The sequence below is a fragment of the Moschus berezovskii genome, chromosome X (assembly GCF_049115385.1).
Source record: "Moschus berezovskii isolate FMDL1 chromosome X, NW_MosBer_1.0, whole genome shotgun sequence".
NCBI classification, from domain to species: Eukaryota; Metazoa; Chordata; class Mammalia; order Artiodactyla; family Moschidae; genus Moschus; species Moschus berezovskii.
Window position 1 is genome coordinate 127,092,561 of NC_142488.1, and position 17,341 is coordinate 127,109,901.

A 17,341-nucleotide genomic window follows, 5' to 3' on the forward strand; every position below is an offset into this window, starting at 1 on the left:
TAGATGAAATTCTATATGGAATGGTTCTTTTTTTTGGCTGGGTCATGTAGCTTACAGGATCTTAGTTCCTTGACCAGGGATTGAACTATGGCCATGGCAGTGAAAGCGCCAAATCCTAACCACTAGACCACCAGGGAACTCTCCAAAGGATATGGACTTAATAAAAACCCTTTTTGTTAAAAAAACAGAACAAAACAGATAGCAGAAAACCACACAGAGCAGATATAAAGTTTAATGAACTATTATTATTATTTTTTTAATGAACTATTATAAGGGGAACACCTTTGTAAACGTCAGCCAGATCAAGAAATTGAATTTGGCCAGCCTCCTCAGAAGGTATCCGTGTATCCTATGCACTGAAACTCTATTGCGTCCCCTAAAATAACCACAATCTTAACTTTTACCCTAATCACTTCCTTGAGTTTCTTTTACAGTTTTATTACCCAAGTCTACATCTCTCAACACTATAGTTTAGACTTGAGCATTTTATATATCTTTTATCAATATTTTCTTATGAAAGTGAAGTCACTCAGTTATGTCCTGACTCTTTGCGACCCCATGGACTGAGCATTCTCTTTTTTGGGGGAGCATTTTCAAACACACAGAAAAGTTGAATGAATTGTATAGTGGACACTCACATACCCAGCACCTAGATTATATAATTAGCATTTTTTGTATTTGATTTATCAAAGGTTTATATATTTGTCTATTCCTGTATCATTCATCCAAACAATGGTACATTTTCCTCTGTCCCTGATTTCTTTGAAATTGATAGATGGATCTAGTGGCTTGATTAGATTCAGGTTTGATCTCTTTGACAAGATAAGGTAGTGATGTGTTCTTTCATCAGGACGCACATAATATCTCTTTTTTAAAAATAGTTTTATTATTTAGAGCAGTTTTAGGTCAAAGAAAAATGAAGTGGCAGGTTCAGAGACTTCCCAGGTGCCTTCTGCCCTCACACATGCATCAGTTCAGTTCAGTCGCTCAGTCGTGTCCGACTCTTTGCGACCCCATGAATCACAGCATGCCAGGCTTCCCTGTCCATCACCAACTCCCGGAGTTCACTCAAACTCATGTCCATCGAGTCGGTGATACCATCCAGCCATCTCATTCTCTGGCGTCCCCTTCTCCTCCCACTCCCAATCCTTCCCAGCATCAGAGTCTTTTCCAGTACACACATGCATAGCTTCCCTCATTATCAACATCACTCACCAGAATGTGGTACATTTGTTACAACTGATGAATCTTCATTGATACACAGTGAAGATACACATTATAGCACTATTGATACACATTAATTAATGTGATACACATTTCACCCAAAGCCCACACTTTACATTAGGGTTCACTCTTATGTGCATTTTATGGGTTTGGACAAATGTATAATGACATGTGTCCACTGTTATAATATCATACAGAGTAGTCTTCTGTGCTCTGCTTGTTCATCCCCCTCCACCTGGTGTCTTTTGTTTCTCTCTTTTACTGTGATAACTGGATCCACTATTCCTTAGAGGATGCTGAGGCTTCAGAAACTAGAGGGTGAAGAAACCGTAAGCTTCCATCAACCAGGAAACAAAAACCTTTTCTCTTGCAGTGTCTAACTAGCGCCCTCTACTGACAAAGCTTCATTCAGTGCCAGCTTGCAAAGGAAAACGAATTAAAATACTGAAAGGGTCCAGATAATTTTCACAGAGGTCAAAGAGCATGAATTTGGTGATGAGAGACAATAAATCAATAACTGGCACACCTTACACGCATGCACTGATCAATACTCTGATGAAAGAGAGCCCTCGTTTATCTCCAGAAATTTCTGTGCAGCTCTCCTCTCTCTGGTATTCTGCCCCACAAAATCCAGCCCCCTTGGCCTCTCTGGACTTTGAACTTTGTCTTCCCAACTGGGGAGATTGCGGGGCTCCCTTGGGTACCCCTTCCCTGCACCACAGTCTGGAAATTCTCTCTGGGAAGGAAGCTTGAGGCTTCCCCTTCTCTAGGTGATCACTCTCTTAATGTTCTTTGTTGTCCAAGGTCTGAAAACTGTTTTCAAATATTTTAACCATTTGAAAAAATTGTTTAAGGTGAAAGAGTAAATCTAGTCTCATGTTCTTCCGTCATGTCTGGAGGAGGAGATTGCACTCTCCTGTTTTCTTTTTGCATACATTTGCTTGGTGTGACTTTGCCTATCCTTTCAATTTAACTTTCCAGATCTCTTTTAGATGTGTCTCTTATATAACATATTGTTGGGTTTTGCTTCAGGGCATCTTCTGAAAAATCTTTTCCTCTTAATAGCTGAGTTAAGCCCATTTACATGTATTTACTCTCAGTTCTGTTATATTACATTTTGTTTACTATTTTGATATTCCACATTTTATTGATTCTAAGACTCATGTTTCTCCATATTTTATCATTTATGAAATCAAGATGTGTCTTCCAGTTGATGGCATGTTAAAGTTTAATTGGCAGTGTATTTTTTTAGCAGCACATAAAATGTTTTGCAAGTGGTGGCATCATTTTCAATTCCATGAAATATAATATTTCTTTGAAAAGTCTTTATGTGGTTTACATTTTATTGTTGTAATTCTTCTAATATTTAAGGTTTGAATTTATGTTATAGTCTTTTCATTTCTACTTACTTCTTGCTGCTGCTGCTGCTGCTAAGTCGCTTCAGTCATGTCCGACTCTGTGCGACCCCATAGACGGCAGCCCACCAGGCTCCCCCATCGCTGGGATTCTCCAAGCAAGAACACTGGAGTGGGTTGCCATTTCCTCCTCCAATGTATGAAAGTGAAAAGTGAAAGTGAAGTTGCTCAGTCGTGTCCGACTCTTCAAGACCCCGTGGACTGCAGCCTATCAGGCTCCTCCGTCCATGGGATTCTCCAGGCAAGAGTACTGGAGTGGGTTGCCTTACTTCTTAGTCACTTTTTTTTTTTTTTTGGCCACACCATATGGTTTTCAGGATCTCAATTTCCTGACCAGAGATTTAACCAGGGCTGAGGCAGTGAAAGCTCAGAATCTTAGCCACTAGGCTACCAGGGACCTTCCAGTCACCTGTTTCTTAGAGGGTGTTATACAGTTTCATGATTATGCATCTGGTTATGGATTTTTGTTTTTCTGTGTTTTTAATCGTGTTGTTAATTCCTTGAGTTTCCTGGATTGGTGCATTTTATCAGTTCTGTAATTCTCAGCCATAGTCAGATGTTTTCTTCTTTCCTTTTTAGACTCCAATTATAAAGCTATGTTAAGTGTTTTTTCCTTTTCTACATGTCTTAACTTTTTTTCTGTATTTTCTTTTTTCTGTACTGTGTTCTTCTGGTGTATCTTCTAGTCTATAAATTTTGTTTTCAATGTTCCTTCTCTTAAAATTTTGGTAATAATCTTTCTCATTTCTACAAGTTTTGTTGTTTTTCAAATCTGCTAGGTCATTATTTTATACTTATCTATTTTATGCACATGCTTTTACACTTGTGTTTGATGTCTTTGAAATATATTGTTTGGTTAATTTTAAATCTGCCTCTTATCATTCCTGGATCTGAAATCTTTACAAATTTGTTTCTGCTGGTTCCTGCTCATGATTCCTTTTTCCTTGTATGCTTCATTATTTTGATTTCATATTCATCGGTCTCAAGTAGTATTTATGGAGTCTGAGTCCTAGGGTCAAAGTACTTTCCTTCAGAGAGGGATTTTCATTTACTTTCACATGGTGTCTTTGGGAAATACCAGTCTGGGAACACCTTAAGGCAAATTCATAACTTAAACTTCCTGAGGCAACTTAGATGATGTGAATTCAGCCTGCAAATCTATGATTTTTGAGGACAGTTTTATTTCTCTCCCCCTATCCCAACCTGGTTCTGTTTATCTTTGAGGCCATCTTCCCAATAGTCCGTTGGGACTATAGGAGTAGGCTCACTTCTGGCTCACCTTTATCCTGAGGATGTTGCTTTTGGAAGGGGTGGGTGGACTCAGCTTAGTGTGCAGAGGGTCTCATATTAGCCTTCTCATCTGGGAGGGCCCTTCCCGAGTGCCCCACTCCTCATCCTATGAAGCTGCCCAAACCGAAGTTCAGGTTTGCCCAAATTAGCAGGTATCCTCCAGGCAAGAGCAGCATCAGTGCTTCCTTACCCAGCTGGCCTCTCCGGCTTGCTGCTTCCCCTTAGAATTTGGCATTGGGACATCCCTGGCAATCCAGTGGTTAAGACTCTGGGCTTCCAATGCAGGGGGTATGGGTTTGATCCCTGGTTCAAGGAACTAAGATCCTATATGCCACATGGCATGGCCAAAAAATAAAAATAAATAAACAATAAGAATAATAAATAAAAAAAGAATTTAGCATTGGTAGTTCCTTACTTTCTTGTCACCTCATGTTGCTTTTTTAAATTTTAAAGCCTATTTTTTTAGAGTAGGTTTAGGTTCATAGTAAAATTGAGAGAAAGGTACAGAGATTTCCCATGTACCCTCTGTGTCATACAGACATAACCTCCTCCATTCTCAGCATCCTCCACCAGAGTGGGACATTCATTACAACTGATGAGCCTGCATTGATGCATCACATGATGACCACCTAAAGTCCATAGTTTACATTAGGGGTAACTCTTAGTGTGCTACATCCTATGTTCATGTTGCTTTTAAGGAGATATTTTTTATGTTTATCATTTGTGCTTTGCAGCAGGAGATCTGGCCCAAATAAGATGGGAATTGGAAATCTAGTTAAAGTTTTAAAGCATAATTTTAATATCTAGTAGGAAGGAATCTAACATTTAATGACTTCCTTATTCTGTGCCGAGCACTGTACTAGCTCTTTCCATATGATTTCTCACTTAATCCTCTTAATAATTTTATGAATTAAGCGATGTGGCAACCCACTCCAGTGTTCTTACCTGGAGAATCCCAGGGAAGGGGGAGCCTGGTGGGCTTCTGTCTATGGGGTCACACAGAGTTGGACACGACTGAAGTGACTTAGCAGCAGCAGCAGCAGCCCCATTTTATGGACTTCCCTGGTGGTTCAGTAGTAAAGAATCTGCCTGCAATGCAGGAGACCTGGGTTCGATCCCTGGGTTGGGCAGATCCCCTGGAGGAGGGCATGGAAACCCACTCTAGTACTCTTGCCTGGAGAATCCCCACGGACAGATGAGCCGGGTGGGCCACAGTCCATAGTGTAGCAAAGAGTCAGACATGACTGAGCAACTAAGCAACAGCAGCAGCAGCCCCATTTTACAGCTAAGAAAACCAAGGCCCCAAAAAATTGATATACAAAAGATTGTATGTGGCAAAATGTGAATTCCATCTCAATGTTGTTGTTGCTTTTTGGCCACACCATGCAGCTTGCGGGATCTTAGTTCCCCAACCAGGGACTGAACGCAGACTATGGCAGTGAAAGCACTGAGTTTTCACCACTTGACCACCAGGGAATTCCCTCATGCCAATGTTTTTTTGATCCAAATTCTGTTCTCTTTGCACCATACCAAACTGCCTCTTGTATTTTTTGAACATCTACAGGATATTAGCTCTGAGAACATGTTTGAGAAGTGCCTGGCACATAGTAGATGTTCAAAAATATTTGTTGAACGAATGAATGAGCCAGACAAAATTCCTAGCCTTGTGATCAAATGGGGAACACAATTTACTTGGGGATGTAAACATGTAAATACACCGACTACAATCTGATATAAGTGGCACAGATATGAGCTGAGTGCTGTGAGAGCACAGAATAAAGAATTCTTTTGTAGTAACTTATCAGATTTTAAGTAGAGGCTATGGCAGCAGATGAGTCTGGAGAGGTAAGCAGGATTCAGATCCTGAAGGACCTTGTTACCATGTTATCTCTCAGATCCAGTACTTTATGCCTCATGGTAGTTGAAATGCTTTTCATGCGTTGATTTAATGCTCCCAGTACCCTGTAGCTCAGATGGTAAAGAATCTGCCTGCAATGCAGGAGACCCGGGTTCAATCCCCGAGTCGGGAAGATCCCCTGGAGAAGGGAATGACAACCCACTCCAGTATTCTTGTGTGGAGAATTCCATGGACAGACCATGAGGTCACAAAGTGTCGGACATGACTGAGCAACTAACACACACCCTGTTATAATGTCTACAGTAAAGGTGCAGAAATCAAGACACTGATTGGTTAAGCAACTTGGCCAAGGTCACACAGGCTGGCACATGACATACCTGAGCCTTCAACCTTGGCAATTTGACTGTGGAGTCCACTTCTTTAACCCCTATGCTGTGCTGCTTCTGGGGCTTCCCTGGTAGCTTAGCTGGTAAAGAATCTGCCTGCAATGCAGGGGACCCCAGTTCGATTCATGGGTTGGGAAGATCCCCTGGAGAAAGGGATAGGCTACCTACTCCAGAATTCTTGGGTTTCCCTGGCAGCTCAGATGGTGAAGAATCCACCTGCAATGCGGGAGACCTGAGTTCAGTCCCTGGGTGGGGAAGATACGCTGGAGTAGGGCACAGCAACCCACTCCAGTATTCTTGCCTGGAGACTCCCCATGGACAGAGGAGCCTGGAGGGATGGAGTCCATGGGGTCACAAAGAGTTGGATGTGACTGAGTGACTAAGCGCAGTGTGCTGCTTCTTTTAGCATGTATCATGGCCATACCTCCATACCAGTACGTGCAGATCTACTGTAGCTGCATTGTATTTCTCTGAATGGTTATATTGTCTTTCATTTAACTGCACTGGGGGATACAGTCCAACCCATCACAAATCTTATACAGAAGCTTCTCCCACATCCTTATGGAAAAATAATCATTCACTCTCCCTTAACTACTTTTACCAGAAAAGAGCAGTCAGAAGTTTTCTTTCTTCTGAATTAGAGCAGTGGTTCTCAAAGTGTGTTCCAGGACCAGTAGCATCGGCACCACCTGGGAGCTTGTTAGACATATAGAATCTCAAGTCTCATACTAGGCCCAGTGAGGCAGAATCTGCATTTTAACAAGATCCCTGGGTGATTTGTATAAACTTTCAAGTTTAAGAAGCATTGATGTAGGATAATTACCTACAGATATAGTTGTGGCTGTTAGGGAACGAACTAATGAGTACTTGACTGGTAGGGAGTTTAATTCACTTTTTGATGCCTCTGTTTGATGCCTCTGATTATAAATGTAAATATACCCTCATTATGCAAAATTTGGTAAGTACAGAAAAATCTAAAGAACCAGTGGAAAAATGAGTGCCTGTAGTCTCACTACCCAGAGACACCACAGTTTACATTCTGCAACACGTCTTCTTTCTATTTTTTGTTTCCTTACTTTTACCATAAATAAAGCCCAAACTCTTGATATGCTTAAACTTTAAGTACCTATAACGTTTTATTAGTTTATTTGCATTACTTCATATTTTTGTGTGGTTAAAAACCAGCAATGTGTGCATTTGTGAATTTTACATTTTCAATATTATTCTTTTGTAACAACTGTTTAAGACAATAGAATTAAGTAACATCTTAATTTTAGTCCAGATGTTCAGGGCCGCAGTTTTAATCTTATAAAAACACATTTACACTTCAGTATGCTTAATTTATAGCTTGGTTTTTTAGAACTAATATATCCCATTTTCAGTCCATGCTCACAATTTATATTTTTGAGTTTGTAGGAAAAATTAAAACTTCTTTCAAATTTCTTTATATTTTTGCAGCCTGAATTCAACAAAAATAATACTTACTACCTCTTCAACCACGTTGATATTACCATTACATATCACAGTGAAAATGAAGTAGATTGGCATGTTTCAAAATTGGTTTCTGCTAGACTTGAACCCAAAAGGTAATTATAGAATATCTTTTAAATTAGTTCCATTAATTTAAAAATTAATTCAAAATGTAGAAGATTTCACCAGAATTTTCATTTTTAGGATATATGTGTGATATAACCTTAGACATAAAGTTTAAAAAATCAAATAGACAATTTTATTCCCTTTTAGTTATGGTAAGCATCTGAGTAACATGTAATGTGAGAAAGAACTGACAGATCTGGAAGAGAATAGCCTTATTGAGGGTGTCCTAACTCTTTTCTTTAGTTGCTGCCATATGACAGAGATTATGTTAAGGTTTGTGTTTGTTCAGAGGAGAATTCTAGTTCCAATGGAGTCTATTAGGCAGGTATCAGCTGGGTTTGAGGAAGAATCTGCTAGCAGTTAGAGCTCTCTAACAGTTGAATAAGCACTCTCAAGAAGTAGTGAGTAGTTAATCCCTAGATGTTTGTAGGAAGAGCCTACATGACCCAGCTCTTAGAGATTTCATAATTAGGGACCCAGCATAGTGTCTGGTCCCTAGTAAGTGACTACTTAATGAATTTCAAGGGCAGTTCTGCATTGGGTAAGAGACTGGAGAGGTGCAAATGATGTTCTAACTTCAAGATTCTTTGAAACTGTAGGATAAGATTGATACTCTTCAATTAAAAGAGGGAGGGGGAATAAATCACACAATATATCAAATCATGATTGATATGGGTAAAATATAAAATCTGATATATTAGGATGGAGGAAGTTATCCTTTGAGACTAAGGTGAAGTATATTAAAGGAGGTAAGTGTGTTATAGTTTTATGAACACAGAAAAAGGAATTTGGAAATTTGGATTTTAGTCTCATATCTGCTGGTTCCATTTTGGAAGTCAACCCTAAGTTCATCAAGATGGATCAGATTTCATTGTTTTTAAGTCTACTAGCCTATTTTATTTTAACCAAGGTTGTTCCATCTGTCACAACTAATGACCAAAGGGAAAGAATAGTTAAAGAATGTATTGTACCAAGCTTTTGGCCCTGGGTACATTAACTTGATGTCTCACAGGCTCAATTTCCTCATCTACAAGAGGAAGGGACTGAATTAGGGGTTTTTAATATAGATTCTGATGCATCAAGCCCAGTTTTTATTGATGTGTATTTTTCTGGGTAAAAGGGTCCATACATTTCATTAGATAAACAAGACCCCAAAAGATGAAGAACATTGGTACTTTCCAACTCTGATTTATCTTTGTAAAAAGATATTCTTTTGGAAATTAGTGGCTATGTTAAAATTTTTTGAAGATTTATTTCATAAGGTATTGCAGATAGGAAATAAAAGAAAGATTAAAAGGATCAGGGCATGTTTATCATTAACAGGATAAACAGCTACTCAGAGAAGCCAGGGAATACTAACCATTGTCAAGGGCAATCACCCATGCTTCTTTGTGTATGTCACTTCTGATTAGTGGGAATAGAATTTTAGGTTCATGGACTGTGAGATCTGACTCAGAATGGCTGTTACTGTTGAAAGTCATTTGGGTAGAAAGGTAGTAATATGAAAATCAAATTTAGTGCTTACAGGCACATTTCATATTCTCAGGGTCAGACAGAGTAAAAAAAAGCCAAGAAAATAATTTTCTAGAGCTGTATTTATCTATCCTGCCCATAGTAATCACTTATGTATGCATGCAATAAAATTTTTATCTAATCACAGCAAAGCTCATTTATTTGGTCCCCTAAGAATAAGGACTGCTCAAGGTCATAGATGTGAGTTAGGCCTAATTGTTTTCTAAGTCTAAAGTCTTGTGTTTTCTTTCAGGTACTGTACCCTGTTAATTTCCCTGATGGTTTCCATAGCTGATTATCTCTTTCCTTAAAACACCTGCTGCATTGGCTTTTGGGTTACCACTTTCCTGGTTTTCTCTTGTCTCACTGGTTGCTCATCAGTCTTCCAAATTCTCCAACCTCTCTCTTTTTTTTTTGGTCGTTTTTGGGTTTACCACACGGTTTGTAGGATTTTAGTTCTCCAACCAGGGGTTGAACCTGGGCCCTTGGCAGTGAGAGTATGGAGTCATAACCACTGGACTGCCAGGGAAGTCCCTCATTTCTCCAACCTCTTAATATCAGAGGGCTCCAGAACTCAGTATTTGAGCTCTGCCTCTTTATTTATACTCACCTTGGTGATCTTACCCTATCTCCTGGCATCAGATACCACAATGACACTTAGATTTCTGTGTGTGTGTGCTCAGTTGCTTCAGTCATGTCTGACTCTTTGCTACTCTGTGGACCGTAGCCCACCAGTCTCCTCTGTCCATGGGTTTCTCCAGCATGAATACTAGAAAGGGTTGTCGTGCCCTCCTCCAGGGGCTCTTCCTGACCTAGGGATCAAATCCATGTCTACTGTGTCTCCTGCATTGGCAGGCAGATTCTTTACCACTAATGCCACCTGGGAAGCCCCTCTTAGGTTTCTAGACCTGTATATTTAGCTGTCTATTTGCCACTTGGATGTCTAATAGGCATTTCCCCAAATAAACGTCTAATCTTCCCTCCAAACCCACTTCTCTTGTTGTCTTCTCCATCTCAATAGATGGCAACTATATCTTTCTATTGTTCAGACCCCCAAACCATGACATCACCCTTGATTTCTCTTTATCATTCTTCCCTCATACCCTATATCTGGTCCAATCCTCTTGTATACCATGTGCTTCTGTCTTTTTTTTTTTTTTTTTTTTGGCGGCACCATATGGCTTGTGGAATCTTAGTTACTAGACCAGGGATGGAACCCATGCTGCCTGTGATGGAAGCCCAGAGACCACCATGGAATTCCCCATGTGACTCTATTTTAAAAACATATTTAGAATCCACCACTTCTCATCACCTCCAGCACTATCAGCTGGTCCAGGACATCGTCATACCTTACCTGGTTGTTGCAGAAACCTGGCTGGTCTCCTTGCTGCTACCCTTGTCTTCTCATAACCTTTTCTCAATACAGCATTCAGAGCATTCCTTTTTATTTTTTTATTTTAAACTTCTATTTTGTATTGGGGTATAGATGATTAAAAATGTTGTGATAGTTTCAGGTGAATAGCAAAGGGACTCAGCCATACATATACATGACCCTTTTTAAATTTCAGCTCGTGTCAATCCTCCACTTAGAATCTTCCAGTGACTTCCCATCTCAGAGTAAAAGTTGAAGTTGTGAAAGTGGCCTGGAAGGCCTTATACAATCAATATATAAGGCCAGTGGTTTAAAATAGGGCTTCTAACTTGATTAGAGACCTTTATAGGATTTTTGCCACATAGTCTCTCATATGAAATGCAGATCTTCCCTGTGCGGGGTTCAAGACCCATACTTCAGAGCATATTTGATATGCGTTATCATGTAGTAATTTAATTTTTCCCTTCAGTGTGAAATGTTGACCTGTAGCCTTAACAATTATGATTTCTCTAATTCATAGCTATTTTAAAATGTATTTTGGCTTTAAATAGAATACATTTATCCTACACTTATAAGGGCATGTTATGGACCAGACAGTAAGTAGAGTTACAAGAATGAATACAAAAGATGTGCATACCAATAGCCTTTGCAGTTGTGAGCGAGTGGTTAGATTGTGCATGTATGTGTAGAGATAATAATCTCATCAGGATTGCATATTAATCTTTAGACAGAAACCACGGGCTAAACTGTATGTTGAGTTTACTAATTAAAAAATGAGGCAACATGGTTTCTCCTTTTGATTTTTCTCTCTCCCCTTTATTCTTTTATTTTTCAAGAAATAGAAGAGTCACTTTATTTCTGACTAGGCATTTGCTAGCTTCACCAGTCCTGTCTAGTTTCAAGCTTCTCTAGTTTTTGTTTTCCATCTTTGGGTTTTAATAATCATTCTCTTTTTCAAACACAAAAGGTTCACATAGATATATCCTCAGGCCCTTTTATGGCTAAGCATGGCATTTTACACACAGTAGGCCCTCAAATCTCTGGGTGCTTATAAATATGATTTCTGTCTCATCTATTTGATTTTCTATCTCTATAGTTGAGGTTACAAGATAGATTTTTTTTAGTATATAGAAGAGGGGGATGGGATGAAAGATGAAAAAATAAAGCCATTTGCTAATAGAAGGATTTAAAAAAAAATCTATCCATAGGCAAAGAGAGAGTTCTTAAGTATTGTGTTTTGGGCAGTATATTGAGTCTATTTGCATGTTAGGGACATTTAGAAACAAGAATATTTTAAATTGTAAAGAGTTTTAAATGCAGAATATAACGAAAGGCCCATTTTTATCAGCCTGCTGTTATTACATGCCCAAAGAGCCATGAATCAGAGATTTACAGTTTCAATTTGGTATAAAAATTCCCTTCCCTTCCTTTTCTCCCTCTCTTTTACTAGCTATAACCATGTAGATGAAAACCATCTAACTTGTAATGGAACCCCCATGGAAGTTCCTGGAGACTATACAGATAAGTTGAACATCATCTACACTTACTCTGTGAAATTTGAAGTGAGTATTCCAAGGCATAATCTTACTTTTTTTTTCCAAATCAAGTATATAAATATCATATGAAACGAAAATGAAATTGCTCAGTCGTGTCCGACTCTGTGACCTGATGGACTGTAGCCTACCAGGCTCCACCGTCCATGGGATTTTCCAGGCAAGAGTACTGGAGTGGATTGCCATTTCCTTCTCCAGGGTATCTTCCTGACCCAGGGATTGAACCAGGGTCTCCCGCATTGTAGGCAAACGCTTTACCGTCTGAGCCACCAGGGAAGTCTTAATATTAAAGCCTTAATTTCTATCAATTGAAAGTTGTGTAGCGCACCTTAGGAGTCCAAGAAAGAAGGTAAGTTTTTTATGTTAAAACCATTCAAAGGACAATCATTACAGGAATTGCTGTATTTAATCTACTACATTTCAGGTACCTTGCCAGGTGCTTTATTCTTACTTCATAGTGAGGTTTGAATGAGGTACATGAGAAACCAGAGAGGTGTTGCCTGGGGTTGGCAGACTGGCTGACTGCTCAAGTGAGACCTTAAAGGAAGAGTATCTTGTGGAAGAGACAAAGTCTAGTATAGTGAAAAGAGCAGACATATTGTACATTTGGACTGACCTGCAGTTCAAACTATGGCTTGGCCATTTACTAGCCACATGTGCATAGGCAAGTCATGTGATCTCTGAGGCTCAATTTCTTCTCATGTTATTTCATCCTCATTTTCAGAATATATAAAGCCCTTAGCATGATACAGAATAGGTCCTCAACATATAACATTTATTATTATTTGTACATCTGGAATTATCCCTTTTGTGAATAGCTATTTTTATAAAGATGGTATGTATTTTTGGTAAATAGGTAGATAGACTAATAACATTCTGGTGAATAATCTACCAGCTCTTTGAAGCCCATGTTTCCCAAAGGGTTTTCTGGAAACAAGTTCCTTTATATTTTATTCATTTTAGCTTTTTTTTTTTAATTTTAGCTTTTTATTTTAAAAGGTGTTACATGAAAAAAAAGGATCTATGATGAGGTTACTTTGGATAATGCTAGGTTAAAAATGTTAAAACAATGGCTTTAAGAGTATTCACTATGATAAACAGCATTGTAAATTTCCAAAAGAAGATTATAACATGCAGCATTTCATAGACCATGGGGATATCATTTTCTGTAGGAAAATACTGTGTGTGGTGCTAAAAAGTACACAACTTTGTACAAATGGGATATTATATATATTATTTTTACTTACTGTGTATGTCATGGGCATTTTTCCAGGTCAATAAATACAGAGTCACCACCTTGTTTTTATTGACTGCATAGTATATTTAATGTACAGGCTGTAATCAACTTATTTAGTGCCCTATTGATAAAAATGCAAATGTCTAATTTTTAATTCTTATAAACAGTGCTTTAATTAGCATCCTTTTTTATTTGTCTGATTATCTACTTGCATTAAATTCCTAGAAGTAGGAATTTAGGTAACAGGGTGTAAACATTAAAAATATATATTTATTTGTTTGCCTGCGCTGGGTTTTAGTTGCAGCACACAGTATCTTTGATCTTTGTTGTTGCATGCAAGATCTTTAGTTGCAGCATGTGGGATCTAATTCCCTTATCAGGGATCAAACCCGGGACCCTGTATTGGGAGCACAGAGTCTTAACCACTGGACCACCAGGGAAGTCCCAGGGTGTGCACATTTTAACACATTACCAAATTCTTTGCAAAAAAGTTGCTAGGCTGTTCCCTAGCATGCTCAGCAATACTAGGTTTCTATCAATTTAAAAAGTCTTGCTTCAGAATTTTAATTCTGTGAGTATAACAAAGTGAGATAGATTCATACTAGGCAAACTCCTAAGGATCCAATGTATAAACCAGAACACCAATTTCATAATTTATTTGGGGAAATATAAATGCCTCGTTGACCACATCATTCATGTTAGCTGGTTAGCACATCTGCCTATGATAAATAGATAAGAGAAAACAAATATAAATAGAGTAGAATAAGTAGAAAGTTTCTTGGTGAACATAGGACCCCAGAGAAAAAGGAAGACAAGTATTAAAAGATGATATTCATATGGCACATGGACAAGATGTTCATATTCATGGGTCAGGTACTCTTAGCCTTGGACAGTATTAGAGGTACTTCTCCAGAAAATGAACACTGGGGCTTTCCTTTCATAGGGAAAACTTTTTATCACTATGTAGGTATATGTAGTTCTCTTTATAGTTTTTCTTAAAGACTATGTGTCATATTTTTGATTCAGCTTTGATTATACTTGATTTTATACAAGACTTATTTCTTATAACTTTGGATGTGCTTTCCTGAGACCAAACCCTAATCACCTTATTTGGGATCAGGTCTCAAATCTCTTTGAACACTTACAAATTGTGCTTGGTTTGTGTCATTTCTATAGATGGCCTGACAACCATTATAACACAATTCTTCCTAATCTCATTCTCAAAGCAATTCCAGTTTGGGGATGCCTTGCTTTTGTCCCTATGTATCACCTAGAGTGGTTATCTCCATTTTATAAATGAGGATCCTGAAGCCCAGCGAGCTGAAGTAATTTTCTCCAGATCATAGCTAGCAGGAGGTGGAAGTGATATTCAAACTCAAGTCTGTTTGGCCCCAAACTCATAGTTTTTCCACTATTCCATTCTGACTTTCTATATTAAAGGTCTATTATATTTTCTGCCTACAGAGTTACTGTAAAGAAAATGAAAAGCGTTTATGTTAGAGACGTGTGTGTATACTTTGAGTCATCCAGCTAGAGGTCAGGATTACTTGATCCTACATCCTGCAGTTTACCCAAAATACAATTGGTGAAAACAGGCAATTTACCAGTCCAATAAGTATAGTCCAGTCTTCTAATCTCTGGATGAAACACAGAAGTGTAATCTGGGAAAAGGAATGAAGTACACCCTGAAGAAATTAAAATAACCTTTCCCTAGTGATTGAAAATAGTATTCCAACTCCAAGCTATTATCAGAAGTAGATTGAAGAGTGGAAGCTCTTATACATTTTTATCACTTATGAATTGGCTATTAAAATTAAGTGTAGGATGGTAACAGACTTATTTGTGGTGATCATTTTGAAATGTATAGAAATATTGAATCACTATGTTGTGTAACAACTGACAGAGTTGTAGGTCAATTATACTTCAAAAACAAACTCAGAGAAAGAGATTAGATTTGTGGTTACTGGAAGCAGGGGATGAGGGAGGGAGGAATTAGATGATGGTGGTCATAACTACAAACTTGGAGTTATAAGATAAATAAGTGCTAGGGATGTAATGTACATCATGATAAACATAATTAATGCTGTATGTTATATATGAAAGTTGGGAGTAAATCCTAGGAGTTCTGATCATAAGGAAAACATATTTTTAAATTTCTTTAATTTTGTATCTATATGAGATGATGGATGCTCACTAAACCTATTCTGGTCATGATTTCACGACATATATTAAGTCCCATCATTATGCTGTACACCTTAAATGTATACAGTGCTGTATATCAATTATACTCAGTAAAACTGGAAGAAAAAAATAATAAAATAAAACAATTTAAGTGTAATAACACTTATGTTTACAGGAAATGTCAAGGGAAAGCACATCTAAACTGAAGTTTAGACTCCAGCCAGGGGCCTACGTGGTATGGCGTTAGTGGTCTGTCTGCCTGTTAGGAAGCAACTGTGGCAGTCAAAAGAGCTAAAGTGCAAGTTTAGATGCAGCTATAGCATATGGGGGTTTGGGGGGAATTGCCTTATTTGGGGTTAGATCTCAACTTCTTGTTCTTTAACCTTCCTTAATCCTGGGAGCTATTTCAGAAGAGGAATTTTCCTTCACATTCAAACTCATTTAAGGTGCTTAGAAGGCCTGTGGCTTCCAGATGTGGTACAATGGAAAGAACCAGACAAACCCAAGGTCTGAATCCTGGCTTTGACATTTCTTAGCTGTGTGAACTTGGGCAGGTTACATTAAGCCTATATTTCCTGATCTGTAAAATGGGGATAAAATAGTCACCTCATGTGATTGCTAGCAGAGATAAGTGAACAAACATATAAAATATTTAGCACAGCTCCTAGTCAGTAGTAGACACCCAGTGTTTCCTATTTCTTCTCTCAGATACAGGAGTGCTTGCTTTACAAATGTCTTATATGAAAGTAGCTCATAGGTGCAGAGTGCACTTATACAGTGAGAATGCACTAAGCCACAACATTCTTTTTTTGCCTTTACTTAATTGCTTTTAACCACAATATTCTGTATCTGAACACCAGAAAGTTGCTGTTATAGTTGTGGGGAGGGCGCCAGGAAGAGTGGTTATGAATATCTTTGATGGTGCTGTTTCTTTATTTTATGTCTTGGGTTGAAATGTTTGTGTTTTTTAAAATTTTTTACCCAGTGATAATCGTACACATCAACATGTCCCAAAGTGCATTCCCAAGAATGCTAGTCAAATAAGTTTGGAAAATGCTACTTTCTACTGTCTGCTTTTGTAGCTTCAGAAAGCACATGAGTGATGTTGTTTCTTAGTTGCTCTGTCTGACTCTTTTCGACCCCATGGACTGTAGCCCACTGGGTTCCTCTGTCCATGGGATTTCCCAGGCAAGAATACTGGAGTGGGTTGCCATTTTCTTCTCTAGGAGACCTGCCCGACTCAGGGGTCAAATTCAAACTCCTGCTTGGTAGGCAGATTCTTTACTGCTGGGAGGAAAATTAGTGTTTTTAAGTCTCCTAATACAGAAACCTTTGACTGAGTCTAACTCAACAGTTTAGAATCGTCTTTGACTATGGAGTACTATTCTGGAGTAATATTTATATCCCACTGCAGATTCTACTTTGTGTACACTAGGTGTACATGGTTGTTGTGTCTTATAGTAGCTTACAAGATTCTATTGAACTAGAAATTTTTACTTTTTAAATTAAAAAAATTTTTATTGAACAATAGTTGATATACAATATCATGTAAGTTTCAGGTGTACAGCACAGAGATTCAGTTATATATATATATATGTATATTCTTTTTGGATTCTTTCCCCTTATAGGTTATTATATAATAGCGAGTATAGTTTCCTGTGCTATTTAGTGGGTCCTTGTCAGTTGTTTTAAGTAAAAAAAAAATTATAGTAGTAAT

At 38.2% G+C, this 17,341-nt stretch overlaps 1 protein-coding gene across 1 annotated transcript in view; it reads left to right on the forward strand.

The window, feature by feature from the left end:
* The window catches only part of LOC129564584 (transmembrane 9 superfamily member 2-like), an 87,541-nt gene that overhangs the window by 12,726 nt on the left and 57,474 nt on the right, over window positions 1-17,341 (forward strand). The window contains exons 6-7 of the mRNA XM_055438672.2: window positions 7,632-7,759; window positions 12,104-12,215. Of these exons, the coding sequence (XP_055294647.1) occupies window positions 7,632-7,759; window positions 12,104-12,215 (240 nt within the window). The remainder of the gene's footprint in view (window positions 1-7,631; window positions 7,760-12,103; window positions 12,216-17,341) is intronic.